Source organism: Nelumbo lutea, chromosome 2 (assembly GCF_056320005.1).
Source record: "Nelumbo lutea isolate HS-2025 chromosome 2, American lotus-T2T, whole genome shotgun sequence".
NCBI classification, from domain to species: domain Eukaryota; kingdom Viridiplantae; phylum Streptophyta; class Magnoliopsida; order Proteales; family Nelumbonaceae; genus Nelumbo; species Nelumbo lutea.
The window spans coordinates 2,291,752-2,313,655 of NC_142685.1; the positions used below are offsets into that span (position 1 = coordinate 2,291,752).

Below are 21,904 nucleotides of genomic sequence, written 5' to 3' on the forward strand. Positions count from 1 at the left end.
AGCTAATAAATAGTATGTTAACAGCAACATAAATAAAGACAATTGCCCTACAACTCTGCAAAATATTATCTAGAAGTGTCCACGTAGTGTTTGGTGTTGCCTTGGATATGTATTTTGTCCAACATTGACATGCTAGCCATGTAAAGGTATCTAGGCATCAAAACTTCTGCTTTAATAGAATGAAAATTTTGAAGGTAAAAGACAGGAGAATAAATGGAAAAGAAAATGGAGACAGTTCATTCATGAAGAAAGATAACAATCAAAGAATAATTACTTTTGGTCAAGATCCCAACAAATGATAAAACCACTAGGGGCCTTCCGCCAGAGTCTGGATCTGATCCCAATGCAAGGTCCCAACAGCCATTACAGCCATACATTGAGAACGTCTTGCCATGAAGGATAAGGGAGATGTTCCCGATGTATGGTTGCAATGGATATCGGGACCATGTGTTGGGAGTTGGGATCAGATCTGAACTCCTTCCTCCTGCAAAGGCGGTTAGAGGCAAAGGTGTACCTAAGGTGGTAGGGCCTTCTTGTCTGAGGTGTGAAGTTCCAAAAAAGACACTCACCTCAGTTAAGCAAATAGAGTAGTTAATCTGGTTGTGAAAAAAGTAGCCTCTAATAGATGATTGGGACCCCTCTCCCCCTCCCCCCCCCCGCAAAAAAAAAATAAAAAAACTATTTTATGGATTTTTGTACACAGAAATCATAAAACAATGTAAGAGAAAATATTACTGCAGTAAGCCAAGTGTAGTCAATGAATAGATGACAAAGGCACTAACCTCACTGACGGTCCATAAGGTGAAGTGAGGTGCTATGGTAGTACTTTGGGTGCCTTTCACAATACAACTACTGGCTGATGCATTAAGTCTTGGTGGATTTTGGAACCTCAGGTCTTCAACCTAGAAGTTGAAGCCTCATTATTTGATAAAAACAAAAGATAAATCTCCTTGAACTCCACCTAGAAGATCTAAGCAGACAAAAATGGTAATTTGATTCCCCTTCCATCTCCCCTCTCTCGGTCAATAGAGTGAAGATCCTTATGTTTTTTCCACCAGGATAGAGTGTTGGTTATAATTGAATCTTCCTCCCTTTGCAGACCTGAAAGGCATCAGAAAAAGGTACTGTTTCCACAATTCTCCTATTGTGTCAATACTAGGGAAAGAATTAATAACATGCGATCAATCCTCAGAATATATCCAACAAAGTTCTTCTAGAAAACTTGTCTATGGATACCTAATAACAGTTCTGATTGAGTGGATATCATCATGGCCATGGTAAGATTGGACCTAATCCTTTTACCTTCCTCCCAGATGTCCCTTAGAGTTGCTAAAGAGTGTTCTGATTTGTGCTAGCTTCACTTTGCTTATGTATGGTTATAGTTACCTTATTTTTGCTTGTACATTTTACGGCATAAGTGCTCTCTCTTCCTCTCTCTCTCTCTAATGTATATTGTTGATGTAATTCATTATAAACCAAATGCCTGTGTTTGTAGACTGTTCTTTAGGTGACCAAAGCCAGTTAGAAATGCTAAATTTTGCTTGATTGCACTATAGGAGCATTCCATCTTGATCTCCTTAAGGTTATTCATTTGTATTTCTTTTTTTATGCTTAGCATATTAATTATTTTTTGTTAGAATGATAAGCAGTTAGAGTAATGAGATTATCATTCTAGCATAAAAAAGAAAGCACAGATCAAATTCTTATTTTCTTCACAAGGTGCCAACCGGCTGGTGGGTAAGGTCTCCTGCTGGTTGTAGTGGAGATTTGGGATCGAATCCCGTCTGCACCTGGAATGGGGGGTTTATGGGTTTGGTAGATGGGCTACCTCCATTGTGTAGCCCCTGGGAGCAAAAAAAAAAAAAGAAACTTATTTTCGTTTCTTTTTTTTTTTATCAATAAGAAACTTATTTTCTTTTCTTTTTTTTTTTATCAATAAGAAACTTATTTTCTTTTTTTTTTTTTTTTATCAATAAGAAACATATTTTCTTCATGGTTTGATTTTCAAAGTCAATCTAGGCTTTGGGCTGTTTATATTTTATTTCAAGAGTGTTCTGGATATTGCTGGTCTTTTCTCTGTTTTCAATCACTGATTTCAGTTGGTTTTAACAATATATATTTGATAATTGTTTTAAGGTGTTTATTTTCTGGCTATATGCAAAATAGAAGGGATAACACTGATTTTCCAACCCAAATCTAAGGGAGAATAGGGCCTCTCTGCCGTTTGAGGAATAAGCCAAAAAGGTTCATCATTTGCTGCTCTTTTTTTTTTGAGAAAAGTTAACCAAGATTCATTAATAAAAAAGAGTTACATGGGGAGATGTACAAATCAGGGGAAGAACCCCTGTAAATTACAAAGGAGGGATAAGCCAAAAAGGTTGATCATTTGCTGCTCTTAAAAGTAGAAATGTGTAACTTATTATGGATGGGGTCAAGAACCTTCTCTATATAAACGCCAATGGACCATATATATGTTTTCTTTTTATGTTTTAGAGTTACTTCTTTTTTGATAAGTGAAAATTCATTGGTTTCGAAAAGATAAACAACGTTACAAGCATCGCAAGGAGAGTTGCGAGGTGCAGCCTCACCCTAATAAAAAATTACACCAAAGTATTACAATCAAGCCCAGTACAACTGATCCCTTTGTACCCCTGCTTAGCTAGAAAATCAGCCAATGCATTGGCTTCTCTCCCCACCCATTGTATAAACAGAATCATATTTCTTGGTAATCACTTGAATTTATTTATCTCAGCACTATAACACCATATTGTTGAATCCAGTTCCTTCAGCCAGTCCACTACTACCTTTGAATTCCCTTCAATCACCAAATTCCCCAGATTCAACTCTTTTGCAATCTGAGCTCCTTGTAAAACAACATATAGTTCAGCCCTTATAGAGCCTCCAATTCCCACCGGTCCTGAGTATAGTGCCACTACATTTTCTACCTTATCTTTTATGACCCCTCAATTCCAGAATGGCTTGGGTTAGCTTGGCTACTTCCATCAAAGTTTTTGGGAGACCCATGGGTCTATGTAAATGGTCATAGCTTAGAGGGCTGGGTGGCTGAGCCTGTGCCACAGTTCTGGACATATGGGCCCATGACAGGATTTAACCATTCTGTGTCATATGTAGTCCTTGGAGGTTTGGACATACTTGTGGAGGTACCATACATAAGTGCGGTGCTGGTGCACACTGCAGAAAAAAAAATACCATATTTGTTTTAGTGATCAGTATTGGTCCATTTCCAGATGAATATGATTGATACTTTAAAAAGAAATGAGCTTATTTAGTTGCATTTAATATGAATAGATCAACTACTAGTTCATCCACTAAGTTATACAGAGCAAATCTCCACCACAAATGAGTAAACATTAGAACCATTTTTAAAATTTCCTTTGTTTTAATCGTGGAATTGTGGGTAGCCATTTTGGCTTCTGATGTATAAGTTTTGGACAACATTTGGTTTCACCGTTTCAGCTGTGGCTCTACTACATTTTGCATGATCATGATTGTCATTTTAAATAATGTAAACCAATATCATCAGACCTTGATCGGATGTAAAACGGAAATCTTATTGGATCACTAGTTTACTATTTAAGTGGTGATTTAATCATTCAATTAATGAAAATTGTTAAAAAACTGGGATCTTTTTTCAAGAGAACCTTTTTGCTCCAAGTTGGGTAGATTCTTGTTTTCAGTGGATCAGGAAGAATATTGGGGAGGTTTTTCTGGTTGCATGTTCTCCAGATTAATTTCTTATCATTGCCCTATCATTTTTTGTCTATAACAGGTAGGTGGTCTCTCCCCTGTTAGATTGAGAATATGTGGTTTAAGACACCCTTCTTTTCTTTGGAACATGAGAGTTTGGTAGGAAGAGGAGGTGGGTATGAAGTGGCAAGATTATAAATTGAGATAGAAATTGCAATTGAGCTTCTTTTTTCACAAATTAATAGAGTTTGTGGTTACCAATAACAAAAGAAAAAATGCATCTCTTTGTATAATTCTTTATTTGTCTTACTAAGTTATCTTTGTGCTTCACATTTGATTTCCCTTTTTATTTCAGTGTGTGATATTTCTTTTTTCAGGCTTTGTTTTTGATACACAGGTTTTTTAGTGTCTCTCTTGTTGTGTTCTTCATTCTCTGCCATTCTTCCTCTGCTGCTGCTTCACCTTTTGGTACCAAGGTATAACAGAGATGCAGGATATTTATATGAGCTGAGTTTGAATTCTTATTCATGATCCTTTGATTCCTTTATCATGTAGTGACCTGGTGTCTCCTTTTAGGTTTCTGCTTCTCAGCCCTCCAATTTTAAGGATGATCCAAAGCTCGATGTTAATCAAGAACGTCCTACAGATTCTGGAGGTTGGAGTAACCATGGATGGTTTTACAGTTCAGTCAGAATTGGCTTGTTCCTATGGGTATGATTATAGCAGTTTTTGTGTTGCCAGGGATTAAGTATTTTTTTTCACTATCAAGATGTTGTTGAGAAATCTTCATTGTATTTAATTTTCTTCTTGGAATTTTGTCTATTTTTCTGTAGGTTGCATTGCTTAATCTTATTACTATTTCTTCAACTTGGGCTAGAATAATTGATGTTATGGACAGTGAGGTTTGTTTGCTACCAGATATCATGGATGTGACTTTTTTTTTTTATTTTTTATGCAAGTCTGATTTTTCAATGTATGCAGTCAGGTTCAAGATTGTTTGGGTTCATTGGTGCTGGTGCTACACTAGGACAGCTTTTTGGTTCATTGTTTGCTGCAGCAGTGGCTTGGTTGGGAACTTGTATGTATCCCTCATTTTCTTCCTCAACAAGAAGTTGTGGTTTTGAAATGACATTTACCAACCGCTTCTATTTAACCATTGTCCAATGACTGCTTTCTAATGAGTGATTCCTCTCAGTTTTACTCCTCTTTGCTGCTCTTCTGATGGAGCTTGCAGCACAGGCATCGAAAGGCATCAACCAGGATCTACCCCATGACTCTGAAGAACTTTGTTCCATGAGGTTTACTTTAATTCTTATATTTAAGTCCAATTCATTTTATTTATATGATAGAAGTTCTTGGGGGAAGGTTGAGGAAACATATATCTCAGAAGCAAGAAACCATTGATTGAGAAATTTGTTCTCCACAAGGAAATGACATCAATCTAGTTCTTAAACAGTTTGCGATTATTGCTTATCTTGTGATCTTTAACCATCTAAAATGCGACACACCTTGCTATTTGGGTGATGTTCTTGTTTTAATGCTTCACAGGTGCAAATACTTTTCAGTTTGTAACCACCTTCTTGCTACTGCTTGGGGGTCCTATTTGTAATAATCATGATTAGAATTTGGTAATAGGATTAGTTTTTTTACCCTTTGCCAATTGAAAGAGATTTGTTTATTCAACCCTACATTATTTGTTAGAATGTTAGAATGAAGTCTCTTTGTATGAGTGTTCGGCTGATAAGAGTCTTATTAGCCCATACTTAAGTTAAATCATCCTGTAACTGGGCCTGGGTTAATGGGCCTAAGCCTGTTTAATGTTTTAAGTTAACTGGGTGTCCCATCACTAATTAGGGGCATTCCAGTAAATTCTTGTACCATTGTACTTCATTCAAATATAAATCATTGCTGGTTGACTGAACAGTACAGTTCGATATTTCTAGCATACCAGTGGTTTTCTTCTTCACTTCTCTACTTTGAATACAGCATTCAGCACACATGGTATCAGAGCTGATTTGAACCTAGGGTTTCAGCCGGCACACCAGCTTCTACTCTCTCTTCTTTTGCTGCTCTTTTCTCATTTCTTCTTCTTCTCTGGGTTGCTGAAAAAAACAGGGTTGTAAGAGAACAAGGTATATTCGAACCTAGGGTTTCCCTTGGTTGTAGGGCTCAAGGGAGGTAAGGTCCATAAGTGGATGTCCTACTAGCTTCTTCTTCAGCAAGATAGTAGCTATTTGGCTACTAAGTGAGGTCTGTATAGGACAGACCTAGTTGATGACTGATTTCTGCAATCCTAGCCCTAGCCGAAAGGGGGAGAACTTCCCTACAACAGCAGCTTCGAAGCCCCAGCAAAACCAGCACAACAAAGTGGTAAACAACTCCAAGTTCAGGCTGGTTATCAGTCCGAAACCCCTCACCACTGCTGTACCCGAGCTCCTTCAGCATAAGTGAAGTTACCTAGGAGGCTGTCAGCCCTAGTTTGCCCAGCACTGAACTCTTTGACCAGTTAAGACCGAAGTCAGCATGTCTTCACTATCCAGAGAAGTTTCCTCCATGGATATCAGACCTGCCGCAAGGTCACCCAACCTGGAAAACCCTAATCTGCACAATTTGCAAATCACTAACGTATTGTTGGATGAATATAACTTCAGAGAGTGGTCTGTCTCAGCAAGGCTGTTCATTACCTCTCATGAACTCACAGGCTATTTGGATGGAGACAAGAAAGAACCAGATGTTGGCAGTCCTGAATACACCGTGTGGTGCAAGGAAAATGCCATAGTTATGTCTTGGTTGCTGGTCTCCATGACTCATCGGGTGGCCAGAACTGTTCATCATTTCCCTACAGCTGCTAAGATTTGGGAGAAAGTATCCGAGACATACGGCTAGAAAAAGAACAATGCTAAAATCTACAGGCCGAACCAGGACATTGCAACCCTAAGGCAAGGAGACATGCCGTAGCAACATATTTTGCAACACTGGAAGGCCTCTGGGAAGAGCTTGACCATCACTTGATTTTGGACTGGGAAAATGCCAGGGATAAGGAGAGGCATGACAAGCAGATTGAGGAGAGTAGGGCCTTCAAGTTTCTGGCTGGACTAGACCCAGTATATGAAGGTATAAGGTCACAGATTCTAGGGAGAGATGAATTACCCGAGATCCACCATGTCTACTATCTGGTGAGGAATGAAGAAGTAAGGAGAAAGGAGATGCAAGTTGACTCCCAGACACAGTCAACAGAACTATCTGGAGAACATTCAGCCCTAGTCTCCACTAAGGGAAATAGACTTCCAGACAAGAAGTCCCTTAGGTGTACTCAGTGTGGAGGTGAGAAACACACAAAGGAAAAATGTTGGGTCTTATATCCTCATCTGAAGCCAACTGCTTTGAAAAAGGACAAAAGACAACATAGGGGGCATACAACAAGTGGGAATCTTGCCACCAACAACAGCAGTGACAAGTCACAGAATACTCCAACTGTGTCCTCTTCCATCACAGGGCAGGTCACTAACTCCTCTGGACCAAGTACCTTGGGCTTCTCGGCTAGTGAGGTAGAGATTCTCAATCGGCCCGTCTGAAGAATAACCCTTTAGCATCCACCTCTCTTGCCAAATCAGGTACAGTCTCTGCCTTCAGTGCAACTAGTTCCATTGATTCCTCCTCATGGGTGATTGATTCCGGAGCAATTGACCATATGAAACATATGTTCTCCTTATTCTCTTCATACCATTTGCTGTCTGGGCAGGATAAGTTGAAAGTGGCTGATGGGTCCCTCTCCACCATCTCTAGAAAGGGGGTGGTTGTCCTAAGCAAGGGTTTCTCTCTTAAATCTGTCCTACATGTTCCTACTCTTACCTCAAATCTTTTGTTTGTTTTAAAACTTACAAAAAATTTGAACTGCAGTATAATCTTTTTTCCTTCTCATTGTGTCTTTCAGGATAGATTGACAAGGAGAACAATTGGGAGTGGTCGTGAGTATGGGGGCCTCTACTATTTTGATGTAGACACCAGCTCAGCCTTACAATCTTCTGCTACTACTAGTCCAGAAAGTGTGGAGTCAATAGCTAGGCTGCACCTGTGGCATGCTAGGCTAGGTCATGTGTCTTTTTCTTCTTTAGCAATGTTGTTACCCGAATTGTTTAAGGGAAATCCAAGTCAGAGTCTAATTTGTGATGTGTGCCAGATGTCAAAATAATGTAGAAGTGTGCATCCAACTTATAGTAATGAAATTCAAGCTCCTTTTGATTTAGAGCATTCTGATGTTTGGGGTTCTTCACCCATTGTCTCCATTGATGGCTTCCATTACTTTATCAGTTTTATTGATCATTATTCTCGGTGTACATGGATTTATCTGTTAAAAGGACGAGATGAAGTGCCATGGATAACTATGGCATTTTGCAAGATGATTGAAACACAATTTGACAAGAAGATTAAGCAATTCGGGTCAGACAATGCGGCTGAATACTTATGAAAGATCTTTGAACTCATTCATGGAAGATGCATGCATATTACACCAATCCTCTTGGAGACAGCTTGAGCTCTACTCTTCCAGCACAAAGTGCCCAAGCAATATTGGTCTCAAGCTATACTCACTGCATCATACTTGATAAATCGGATGCCATCTAAGGTATTGGGTATGAAGACCCCTTTCTCTGTTTTGTGTCCCATTCTTCCCGAATTTCCTCTCCCCCAACGGATTTTTGGCTGTACATGCTTCATACATGTGAAGGATCCAAAGAAAACCAAGATGGATCCCAAGGCTACAAAGGGAATATTTATGGGGTACTCTCCTACACAAAAGGGGTACAAGTGTTATGATTATGTCTCCAAGAGAAAGTGTCACTAGAGATGTAGTTTTTTTTAAGTCTCAACCCTATTTCCAGTCTTAGAATCCTCTTTAGGGGGAGACAAATGGGGTGGAAGAGGATTCTCATCCTCCTTTCTTTTTTGTTCCCCTTTCATCACCTTCCACTATTCCTAGCTGTGACATTTCGGGTCAATCTAGTGAGGCTCCCATTGTGCCAGTTACATCCCTTGATACAGCAGATGCTTCTGAAGTCTCCAACAAGCAAGAGAAAGAGATACTTACATACAACAGAAGAAAGAAGGGCCCTCAATCTCATGATTACAACCAATTGAACTCAGATCAATCTGTCTCTGCAATCCAAGGTAATTCTGACCCTCACACTTCATATTTGGATCTTCCTATTTCTCTCCATAAGCCTGTTCGTTCTTGTACTATCCGACATCCCATAGCTGATTTTGTTTCTTACTCACACTTATCTCCTGCCTATCACTCCTTTGTGTCTGCTCTTTCCTCTGTTCGTGTCCCTTCCAGGTACTTAGAGGTAGCATCTGATCCAAGGTGAAAAGAAGCCATGAATGAAGAGATGAAAGCCCTAATGAAAGCAAGAACATGGGAGTTGGTTGACTTGCCAGAAGGGAAAGTCTGTTGGGTGCAAGTGGGTATTCACAATAAAGCACAGGAAAGATGGGTCAATTGAAAGGTATAAGGCTAGACTTGTGGCAAAGGGATTTACACAAAAGGAATGAATTGACTACAAAGAAACCTTTGCCCCAGTAGCAAAGCTCAATACAATCCGGGTCCTACTATCACTAGTAGCAAATTTATCTCGGGAACTTCATCAGCTAGATGTGAAGAATGCCTTCCTAAATGGTGATCTTCGTGAAGAGGTATTCATGGAACCCCCACTAGGCTATGATGTTGGAAAGAAGGTATGTAAACTAAGGAAAGCATTATATGGTTTGAAGCAGTCTCCCCGGGCATGGTTCGAGAGACTTTGTATGGCTTTGAAGAAAGTGGGGTACACTCAAAGTAGTGCAGATCACACATTGTTTACAAGGAGACATGATGACAAACTTACAACACTCATTGTTTATGTGGATGACATGGTGATCACCGGAAATGACTTGGAAGAGATGAAGCGGCTGAAAGAGTACTTAGCTTTAGAATTTGAGATCAAAGACCTAGGAAATCTGAGATATTTTCTTGGGATTGAAGATGTTAGATCAAGAGAAAGAATCTACATATGTCAGCGGAAATATGTGTTAGATCTCCTACAGGAAACAGGAATGATGGGATGTAGGGCAGCAGACACTCTAATAGAACCAAACCACGGACTACAAGAATCAATGGGTGAGGAATACTGTGATAAAGAGAGGTACCAAAAATTGGTAGGAAAGCTAATATACTTATCCCTTACTCGGCCAGACATTGCTTACGCAGTGCATGTTGTCAGTCAATTCATGCACTCGCCAAAGACCCCTCATATGAGAGCAGTGGAAAGAATTTTCAGGTACTTAAAGACTTGCCCAGGGAAAGGAATCCTATTAAGGAAAAGCAACAAACTTGAAATTGAAGCATACACTGATGCAGATTGGGCTGGTTTTATTGGAGACAGGAAATCAACCTCAGGTTACTGTACATTCTTAGGAGGGAACCTGGTCACATGGCGCAATAAGAAGCAGAATGTGGTGGCTAGATCAATTGCAGAAGCAAAATACCGAGCTATGGCACACGGGGTTGCTGAATTCTTATGGCTCAGAACTCTTCTTAACGAGTTTGGTGTTAAGGCTGAGGGCCCTCTCAGGTTGTATTGTGATAATAAAGCAGCTATCAACATAGCCAACAATCCCGTGCAACATGACCAGACAAAACATATTGAAATTGACCGACACTTTGTCAGAGAGAGAATTGTTTCAGGAGAACTCTATGTACCCTATACACCATCTGAGATGCAAATTGCAGATGTATTGACTAAAGGACTGACAACAACAAAGTTCAGAGACCTACTTGGCAAGCTAAACATGATTGATATCCATGCTTAGCTTGAGAGGGAGTGTCGAAGGTTAGAATGAAGTCTCTTTGTATGAGTGTTCGGCTGATAAGAGTTTTATTAGTCCATACTTAAGTTAAATCATCCTGTAACTGGGCCTGGGTTAATGGGCCTAAGCCTGCTTAATATTTTAAGTTAACTGGGTGTCTCATCACTAATCAGGGGCATTCCAGTAAATTCTTGTACCATTGTACTTCATTCAAATATAAATCATTGCTGGTCGACTGAACAGTACAGTTCGACATTTCCAGCATACCAGTGGTTTTCTTCTTCACTTCTCTACTTTGAATACAGCATTCAGCACACAGAATTCAATAGGGACTTCAAACCTTATCAGGTTATTGTTTATTGCAACTAAAATACTAATTGAAATGCCTTAGGAGGCAGGCAGGATTATATCTTCACAAATGAGAAGGTTCAATTGTAAGTTAAACATTTATAAGGGCAATTACAACAATAATAATGTAGAGATCAGAAAAAAACTATTATGACCACCATCAATACTAGAATGGTTGAAATGCTTCAGGCAAGATTATAATCTCATATAAGCATGGAAGATAAAGATAAATGCATGGTGAGAGCATTCATCCTTAATGTAAAATCTACATGGATGATTAAAGCAAAATCCTTATAAACCAAAAAGAATGGTATATAGAAAAGTACTTTGGTTGCCATCATAGTGCATGTTTCTTTGAGGGTTGAGGATTTGTAATGGAAGAGTCTCTTAATTTTTATTTTTTTCTTTGTTTTCCCCCTTGTTAGGAGGCAAAGCAGAAAACTATGTGAATGTATGTAGATGACTGAATGACCAATGATCTTCCACAAAGAAAGTAGGTTTGCAGACATATTCCTCCCATCAATCTCTATTAGTGGGTCAAATTTGAGCCTAGGTCCTTACCATGCCTTAAAAATAGTTTCTGGCCTGATAAATCTTTTGGTAATCCTGACCTTTCTGGGATTGGAGTCATCTCTTAGATAGAGAAGGTAATATTTTCTGGCCTGATAATTTATCCAATTGGAGATGATAACCTATAGATTACAATAGTTTCTCATAATAAATTTTATTTATTATGAGAAAAAAAGATTTCCTTGTATAGCTTTATGTCTAGACAAAGATTTCCAGTATGCTTTAACTTTCAATTGATATAGTTAGCATGGTGTCATGTCATCAAGGTGGGATTGTATACTGAGTCACATGATCTTTGTAAAGCTTGTATAATTTTATCGCTTCTACAACTTGGACATTTGTCTGATGCATTTGTTGTGTAGATCATTTTCTCTTCTGTCTGATATCTTACTTTAGAACAGTATTTCCATTGTTGCTTAAAAAGAAAAAGAAGAAAGAAAATTTTCAGTATCCGTATGCATTTACTTGAAAATTTGAATGCCTCTCTCTATGGCATTCTCATTTCCTTGCGTGAACATACAAGTGTAGATACTGACGTGCATCTAAAATTTTCTGGAACTTTTAGATATACTGTTTGATATCTTTGACCCAAACTGCATTAAATACTTGTAGTCATGGTGTGTAATATCGATATCAATGAACATCTCGCCATGTAGAGTTAGAGAAAATTCGTAGATATTTCGCATATTTGTTAAGATATTTGGAAAATCTAAAAGATCAGGAAAGTTTTCTAGAAACACTGAAGTAGTTAATAAACCTTCAAGACATCAGTAGAAGAAATATAATTGCATATTTAAAGCTCAGAAAACCATAAAAAGAACTATATAAATCAATTAGGAAAAAAATTAAACAATTGTAATAAGTATGTTTCTCTTTGTTTCCCTTTTGGTCTTTAGCCATCCTCACTAATTCCTTGTTGTTTCTTTTAGGGGAATATTTTTAACAAATTACGATAAATTTAATGAAATATCGCTGATATATATAGCTGATCAAAACAAAAAAAAAATTGCTGATATATAGGCAACATATCAGAGATGTTTGGAAAAAAGGTTCCCGAAAGATTTCGTATCGCCACTGAGAAAATGGGGATATTTTGCCAACTATAATTGATATTGCGAACCATGCTGGTAGTAAGTTGGTTTTGCAACTCTTTTTTGTTTCTTGACATGGGTAGTTTTTGCGTGTAGAGAAACTGATTCTGATCAATATAGTGTGACTGATGAAAAAACAAAACCTGCTTTGGAAAGATCTTCCCCCAAGTCATCTACTTCTGCCATCAAGCCTAAGTTTTGGGTAATGCTAGATGGACTACGGCTGATAATGTCATCAAGCTACCTCCTCCATGTTTCTTTATTCCTATGGCTGGGTGCGGTCGTCTCTTCCTTCTTCTATTTTCAAGTATATTTCATCTCTTTGTTCCATGTACTGTTGATATTTCTCTTTTGTTTTTGTTTCTTCCCATCAACCACTCAAAAAATACTGCACTTATGCATACAATAGACCCCACATTCATATACAGCCTAGAAGGCCAATAATCATATACTATCACATTATTGCTGTTCCTGATTTATTTGTTTTTTTTTTCTTCTCAAAATGCTATGGTGTTAACTGATTCTTTAAGAAACCACAGAGATTATATCTTTTCTTCTTTTTTTTTTTTTACTCATATAATCTTTAGACATGGACATGACTGTTACAGTTAACATTGCTTAGGTTATTACACATGGAAATATTGTACACTTCATGAGAAATATATTTTAAAATAAAACAGAGACATCAAGATGTGCCCAACTTCGTACCTGACTTGGGACAAGGTTTTTGTGTTGATCTTCTTGACACACGAGAAATCTAAAAAAGTGTTCCATGTTTCATAAGCTTTTATATATGTAGATATGTTTTCCTTTTGCAACTGGTACCCCTGATAGCAGGGGTCATCTTTGGGTAATGATCTGCTTGCCTTTTGCAACTGGTTGAAAGAAAAAGTAGGTCCTGAGTTTCTTTGTGAGAAATTGTTACTCCAATTTTTCAGTAGCTTCTTTCGCATAGGGTTTGTGACGTTTGTCTCTTCTTGGATTTCTTATTTATTAATGCAAATTATTATGACCTATCTAAAGAAAACATTTTTCACTAGTTTAGCTTTGATCTCACAATGGAATGCCGACGCAAATGTATAGCTATTGGTTCCAAAACATTCGAACTGGTCACAAATCGATATCTTGGGGATGGTGAGTTGGTGATCACAGAGCGAGGAAGAGGGGCTTGGACTAGAATTTCTCTGAAAAAGGAAGAGGCTCTTTGGACAGTGGGTGGGTTGGAAAAAATCCTAGAAAATCGTTTCAGAACCTCTGAACCGTTAAGGTGAGCGGACAGGGGAAGAATAACCACTATCCTAGTTGCAGAAAATAGATGGGGAAGATTCATCAGACTGAGCCATTGGGAGGGAGCAAGTAGAATGCGAAGTATCTGCATTCCTGAAGAAGCCAATTCATTCGGATGGGAGACAATGACAAGTGCTTTAAAATCTGTTCTCACCAGTAAGGGAAGGACAAACTTGGGCATCCCGTCAATAGAGGAGTTCCCGAATTTAGAGCAAGGCAGATGGTCCACCAATCTGGTCCGTTTGGGAGTTGGAAGACTGCTTTCATCTGCACCAAACCAAAGGAGTTATCTTGGAGAGATGTGGAGTTAGGTCTCTCAGAAAATCTGCATTCCTCAAAGTTGTCAACTCTGAAACCCTTTGAGTCAAACAAGGCAGTGGGGTTTGCCCCATCAGAGGAATTAGTTAGCAGGTGGGCAAGACTGGGATTGGCATTTGTCTATGGGAAGAAGGTGTTGGTGGAGCGGTGGTGGCCGAAAGTGAATACAAACCCTGTATCTCTAAGCTTTGATGGTTGGTTAGTGATACACGGACTGCTCTTTCATCTTTGGACAGCGAAGGTTTTCAATCTCTTAGGAAGCCTTTGTGGCGGCCTAGAAACGATCGATGAAAAAACAAGTGGCTTCCTGGAACTTTGATTTGCCAGGATCAGGGTGAGAGGTAGAGGAGTTTACAAAGTGCCTTGTGTAGTTCCCATCCCCGATAGAGATTTATGGCTCTATTGCTCACTCGAGGTGGAGAAGATGAACGAGTTAGTACAGAGCTTAGCCGAGTTAACTTACTAGACTGGTGTCAGTACACGTGGCGCGGAAAGGGAAATTGATGCACCATCTGCCTCTAAGGTTAGGTTGAGTGTGATTCGAGACCCGACAAGCTACAGAAGAGATTTCTTCATACAGAAGCAAAGAAAAGAGCAGGAACCATAAAACGAAATCTAGCGGGACTGGGGAGGGAGCTCGGGAAAGAAAAGGAAGCTTTACTCAAATTTTAAATTTTAAGAAGAAAGAAACCCAGGGGAAGAAGGACAGTAGATGTTGGGTGGGCGTCCCTTCCAAATTAATCCATGTCTGGCCTGAGCTAGTGGGCTGAATAAAGACAAAAGCCCAGACTGAATGTTCTCACGAGGAAAATGTTTATGACAGACCTGTCGTTACTCTGTTCTTTGGCGAAGACCTTCCAGATACCCCACTTTCAGTCGGAGGGGAAGCAAGAGATGCTAATTACCCTCCAATGCCATTGCATACAGGGAGTTTGAGTTCAGATAGAGAAGATGTGGAAGAGGAGTTTGATTCAGAGTTGAGTTCGTATGAATCTGAGGAAGACATTGATGGCCGAGGGGTGGCTCTCAAAAGAGCACAATCATTATTTGAGAATAGGGAACACTGGGGCAGTGTGGAAATTCTGGAGCCGATGCTGCTTGTGAACCCAGATTATGGTTTCTCTGATCCTAGACACCTTGAGAAAGGAGGAAAGACTGAATTTGCAACAAACTCCAAACCAGGCCTTTCGTCTAACCTCTTAACTTGCTCTCCCTGTATTACTTATTCTTCCTTCTCCTCTGTACCTGAGCCTCACTGTGTTTCTTTTGTTTCTCTTGATTCAGGTGATGGTGGGCTTCTATCCCAACCCTCGACAAGTCCCCACAAACAAGCTCTGACATTGAAGACTCGCTTGAATATTGCCGATCAAGAGAACAATGGGGAAGGCACTAAGCAGCGGATAGGAACAAAAGGAACCAGCAAGGGGAAGAAGTTGGTACTTGGTGTAAAGGATGGAAAAATAGAGAGCTCAAGAGACTTCAATGGGGCTTTGTAGACCAAGGAATTGGGCCTGTAAACAGCACCGATAGAAGGTTGGTTAAAGGAAAGGAAGGCGTAGGAAAATCATGAAGATTTTAAGTTGGAATGTAAGGGGGCTTGGAGGGAATTTGAAGAGAAGTTTGGTGAAGGATACTCTAAGGAGAGAAGACCCAGACATAGTGATCTTACAAGAAACAAAGAAAGAAGTAATAAACAGAAATTTGATTAAAGCAATTTGAGGAATCGGAGGAAGGAAATGGGTAGATCTCCCTATGATGGGAACAACGGGAGGAATCCTAATTATGTGGAAAGAGGAGGTGGTTACTGGAACAGAAGTGGACAAAGGAGAGTTTACTGTCTCAGTCCTTTTTACAAGTACTTCTGATGGATTCAACTGGATCATGACTAGAGTGTGCGGGCCAAATTCTCCTTCTCAGAGAGGGAGGTTATGGGAGGAATTGGATTCCCTGCATGAGTTCGATGACTTTGCCTGGTGTGTTGATGGTGATTTCAATGTCACAAGATTCTGCAGTGAGAGCTCAAATAGTAGGAGAGTAACAAGAAGTATGAAGGACTTCTCTGAGTTCATTGCTAGACACAACCTTAGAGATCCCCCCTCAACAATGGCTCCTTTACTTGGTCAAACATGAGGGAATGGGCGATAAGTAGCAGACTGGATAGATTCCTCATGACCAATGACTGGGAGGAACACTTTCCCAATTGTTTGCAATCAATTAAGCCTCGTTGCATCTCTGACCATTGGCCGGTGGTGCTCCAGAATGCAGTCTTTAGGAAGGGAAGAGTGCCTTTTAGGTTGGAGAAGGTATGGACTGCGCATAAGGACTTTCAGCAAAGAGTAGCTTCTTGGTGGGAGGAGTGCAGAGTGGAGGGTTGGGCAGGGTTCCGCTTTCAACAGAGGCTAAAACATCTGAAGGGGAAACTAAAAGCTTGGGGTAAAGAGGAGTTTAAAAGTTTTGTGGAAGATAAGAATAAGCTAATTCAAGAGATTGATGATCTGGACCAAAGAGAGCAAACAGGGAATTTGGATGCAGAGGGTAGAAGCCGAAGAGAAGTTATTAGAAGGGAGTGAGAGAAAATTATACTAAGGAAGGAAATCTATTGGAGACAAAGGTCTCGAGTGAGATGGCTGAAGGAGGGAGATAATAACTCGAAGTTCTTTCATAGTTACACTTCAGGGAGAAGAAAGAAGAACTACATCTCAAAACTGAGGGTGGGGTAAAGAGAGGTAGAAGACAAGGGAGAAATTTCAGAAGTCATCATGCAGTTTTTCAAAGGGCTCTACTCAAAGGATGGTACTAGCAAAATTTCTCTGAATAGATGGGAGGGCCCAAGTTTGTTTGAAGACAAAAGGGTGTGGCTAGAAAGAACTTTTGAAGAGAGAGATTAAAGAAGCAATATTTAAGATGGATGGTGATAGAGCTCTGGGCTGGATGGGTTCCCTATTCTCTTCTACCAACTTTGTTGGGACACAATCAAGTCTGATCTAGTGGAGGTGTTTGCAGATTTTTACCTATCAGCCATTGTGAACAAAGGAAACATTTCAACATTCATCACCCTAGTGCCAAAGAAAGAGGGATCCTTAGAAGTTAAGGATTTCAGACCTATCATTTTGGTGGGAAGCTTATATAAAATAGTAGCGAAAGTGTTGGTGACAAGGCTAAAGGAGGTGCTGAATGACCAAATTTCAAACAACCAATTCGCTTTTGTGCAAGGAAGACAAATTAGTGACAGCATTCTAGTGGCCAATGAATGTGTAGAAGAAAGAAGACAAAGTGGCAAGCCAGGGGTGGTAATCAAGTTGGACTTTGAAAAGGCCTATGACAAAGTGGATTGGGATTGCTTGTTAGAGATTCTAAGCCTGAGAGGTTTTGGTAGAAGGTGGATGAGATGGATAAAAGGGTGCCTAAGCTTTGCTTGGTTTTCAGTCTTGATTAATGGTGAACCTACTGGATACTATAATGCAAACATGGGCTTGAGACAAGGGTGCCCTCTCTCCCCACTACTCTTCACTATGGTGGCAGATGTACTCAGTTACTTGATAAAAGAAGCAAGGGAGTTAAATTTTCTGAAAGGATTTGAGATAGGTAGGGAGGCAGTCCCGGTTTCTCACTTGATGTTTGCAGATGACATTATACTTTTCCTAGAGGCGGATTGGGAGAACATTTCCATCTTAAAAAGAGTGCTAAATAGTTTTGAGATGGTGACTGGACTCAGAATTAATTACTCTAAAAGCAGCATTGTGGGCCTGAATGTGGATGGCCCTCTCTTGGAGAGGTTTAGGGAGCTGTTGGGGTGTAAGTTGGAGAGGCTCCCCATTACCTATTTGGGAATGCCTCTTGGTGGGAACCCGAGAAGTCAAAGTTTTTGGGACCTGATAGTGGAAAAATGTGGGAAAAGATTGACCACGTGGAAGAAAAGCTTTCTTTCAAAAGGTGGAAGACTTGCACTAATTAAGGCTTCCCTTGCCAACCTGCCAACCTACTTTTTGTCGGTTTTGCGAATCCTAGGCAAAGTAAAAAAACAAGATTGTAAAACTACAATGGGATTTCCTATGGGAAGGGGGTGGTGAAAACAAGTGTCATCTAGTAGGCTGGAATCTGGTTTTTAAGCCAAAGGAAGTTGGTGGTTTGGGACTAGGACATATCAAAGAAAGGAACTTGGCCCTTCTTGGAAAATGGCTTTGGAGATATCCCTTGGAGATGGAAGCGTTGTGGACAAAAACCATCAAGAGCAAGTATGGGAGACATGCCAACGGTTGGGATAGCAAGGTCTACTTGAACCGGGTCAAAGCCTCTAACCCTTGGAAAGGTATTACTTCTACCTATGACCTCTTTTTTGATTCTGTTAGATATCAGGTGCGGAATGGAAATAGAATCAAAATTTGGACTGATTTGTGGTGGGGAGAGGACACCCTTGCTAACTCCTATCCTAGAATCTTTAACCTATCCCAATACAAAGAAGTCACGGTAACCTCTAGCCTCAACCCCTCACCCTTGGGAACAACTTGGAACCTAAACCTCAGAAGGCCTTTAAGAGAAATAGAAATTGCTGATATAGCTAGTTTGCTAAAATCTCTTAATGAGGTTTACATTTCTCTTGCTACCCCTGACCAAAGAATCTGGAAACCTAATCCTGCTGGCAATTTCTCCTCTAACTCCTTTTCAAGGCTCTAGTATCAGAAGATCAGAGGCCTCCTTTTTCGGCTAAGAAAATCTGGAGATCACACATCCCCCGTAGAGTCTCCTTCTCCACTGCCCAGTCAGTAGAAAGATTTGGCACTTCTTCCTAAACCTAGTTGGTTACAGCTGGGTGTTCCTGGAGAGGGTGGTGGACATCTTGTGACAATGGCAAGGTAGAGGGCTAGGAAAAAGAGGAAGATTTTACTGGAACACAGTGACCCGTGCAGTTTTGTGGGGCATTAGGAACAATAGAACCTTTGAAAATAAAGCTATAAAGGTTGAAGATCTAACTTCCTACATCGCACATCTCTACAACCTTTGGGTAATCAATCCTGAAGTGTTCAAAGGTCTTTCCCTAAATGATTTCCAGAGAAACCTTCTAGAAATCCTATACTCCTCTCCAAGATCTGAGTGGACTATGAGACAGGCTCTTAGAGAAGAAGGAGAAATGACTCTAAACTTTGATGGTAGTGCCCAAGGATCCAAAGGTCAAGCAGGAATTGAGGGTGTAATCTGAGGGGAAAGGGGGAATATTTGCTGGGCTTACAGTGGTCCGATTGGGAGGGATGATGCCACAAAGGCAGAGGATTTGGCTGCACTCACAGGAATTCGCCTTGCCAAACGGTTAGGTTTATCCTCCTTAACCATTAAAGGGGATTCTGCAAATACTATAGCTTGGTTACAGGATAAGGGAGGGGCCTGGAGACTAGCCCACTTCTTAGCTGAAGCCAGGGATATCTTAGGTTCTATGAATGTGAAGTTGGTCTGGATTCCTAGGGAGCAAAATTCTGTTGCTGATATCCTAGAAAAATCAGGGGTCTCTAGAGATTTCTTGTTTAGTGACAGTTGTTTGCCTTTGTAATCCTGCCAATCCTTTCTTGGCTTCATTACATCCTCTCATGTACTTCTGTTTGTTTCTTCTTTGATAAAAAAGTAATCTTTGCTTAAAAAAAAAAAAAAAAAGATAAGTGCATGCATATGTACAATTTCAAATTCCATAAAATAACTTTGCAACCAACCATGAAGGGAGTGGTGTGGAAGGAGGATAAAAAGAGGGGGATAATGGTAAATCCCAAATTCCAATCTTTGGGTGCTTGAAAGGAGGATAAGAAAACAAATAAGTTTTGCTTTCTCATATGCTTCTTGTATGTCTGAATGCTCCTTTTCTTCTATTAGTATTAGTATTAGTATTACTATTACTCTTTTTATCTGATCCCTAATCTAAGAAGAATTGCAAACAATTTCTAGCTTGCATACTGTGCATGGTACATCTTTCTAAGAAAAATTACAGAGCAAACTAAAAAACAGAGAACCATCTAAGGAATCTCTCTTTCCCACCCTCAAAATCTAATTGCAGATTCAACTCCCAGATCATACTTGCAATCTTCTAGTTGAAAAAATTTTCTTAAAGTAACATCTTCCTTCTTTTTATTTGGTAAAGTACATTTTCCTATCTTTGGTAGTATGTAGTTATAATTATCGAGTTTTTGTATTAAATATTCTCTTTCTATGGTTTTTAGACTGATCCTGTTTGATTCTTCTGGATTTTTAATTAGTTATTTCATTTTATGAAGGAAAAAATTGTACAATTTACTCTGATAACCCCTTTTTGACAAATTTTCATGGCAGAAAGTAACTGTCATTGCCATGACTGTTGCTAGTTCCGTTGGTCGAAGAAAGTTGTTTGCACAGATCAATAGCTTTATTGCTGTTTTTATACTTACTGGACAACTTACTCTAACAGTATGCTTTCTTCCCTTCCTCCTTTTGTTGTTATTTCTTGTGAGCAACTTGCTTTGTTGGGGTTAGTTTTTTATAGGATGGTTGTCCTGCTTATAGTTGCAAAGAGACCCCTTTTTGGGATTTTTCCCCTGAAGCGAGCTTTTATTCTTTGTATTTTGGTAGCTGAAGTGAGCTTTTATTCAAGCTAGAAGTATTATGCATATATGACCCTTGTACCATAAGAAGCTATATGGAAGGAATGCTAAAAATTCCAACAAAATAAAATAATATATTTGATAATACCAACAGCTTTGCACAACAAACAGATTGGATCTGGAGCTGATCCAGCCAGATCCAAATACCTCTACTGGGTTTAGGTCCAAGTCAAATCTAATCAAGGCAATCCATACTCAACTCATTTTATGTATTCCGACCAGATGTCAGGTACTCAGGTTGGATCCTGAGGTCAGTTTGGGGAGAGTGCAAATACAATGTTTAGAAATACCAGTTACAAGGTTTTACATTGTACATATTTCTATTTGCACTCTTCCAAAATTGAGCCTAAAGGAAAATGCATGGGCAGTGGTATCATATTTATCCATTAGTTATTGGGTCTAATTTTATACTTTTTTAATATAAAGATCCTTTATGATGATCTATACCTGCTAAATGTGATTATGTAGAAGACATCTGTTCCGATCCTTCCCATTTCATGCCCTAAATATAAGAAAACACTTTAAGGATGATTGATACATGAATAAATTGGGAAGTAATTTGCAAATGGTGTAAAAACACAGACATAAAGAGAGTTTAGTTTTTCCTGGAGGTGCCTAGTACTTTCTGATGCAGGATAAAAAGTTGCCTAGAATTGAATTTAAGTTGATGGGAATCAGCCCCTTAAAGTTCATTTGCATGGGAATGACTGGTAACTAATTGATGCAGTGTGCAAAACTGCCAGTACTTATTTAGCATTGATGGCATTCAATTAACTTTTATGCACATGGGGCTAAATGGTAATTCCAAGACTTGTGTCATGTGATCTGTGATATGAAATGTCATGTCACTTGCATATGACTTTTGGGGCTTTAAATCTTTCACACTTTGGATTGAGCCTCCTGAGTAGGGGGGAAGAGAAATAGAAAAGAAGCTTAAAGAAGAGAAGAGATTTTGAGGGAATAGGGAGAATAGCCTCAATTGTGTTACTATTCCCTAATCTATCAACACTTATTTCTTTTAGGAAGTGGATGATTGGTAGATGCCAAAGGAGACATCTTGTTATCTCTTATAATAGAGATGTGATTCTCCTCTGACAATGAAGAGATAAGTTTCTAATTATA

At 39.4% G+C, this 21,904-nt stretch overlaps 1 protein-coding gene across 3 annotated transcripts in view; it reads left to right on the top strand.

The window, feature by feature from the left end:
• Window positions 1-21,904, top strand: part of LOC148868063 (TLC ATP/ADP transporter) — a 41,725-nt gene that overhangs the window by 6,303 nt on the left and 13,518 nt on the right. For 2 of the 3 annotated variants that reach the window (XM_088969209.1, XM_088969211.1), the window contains exons 4-10: window positions 4,086-4,184; window positions 4,285-4,419; window positions 4,542-4,610; window positions 4,690-4,786; window positions 4,904-5,006; window positions 12,657-12,867; window positions 20,475-20,588. In XM_088969209.1, the coding sequence (XP_088825335.1) occupies window positions 4,086-4,184; window positions 4,285-4,419; window positions 4,542-4,610; window positions 4,690-4,786; window positions 4,904-5,006; window positions 12,657-12,867; window positions 20,475-20,588 (828 nt within the window). The remainder of the gene's footprint in view (window positions 1-4,085; window positions 4,185-4,284; window positions 4,420-4,541; window positions 4,611-4,689; window positions 4,787-4,903; window positions 5,007-12,656; window positions 12,868-20,474; window positions 20,589-21,904) is intronic. The other variant, XM_088969210.1, reaches the window with a different exon arrangement.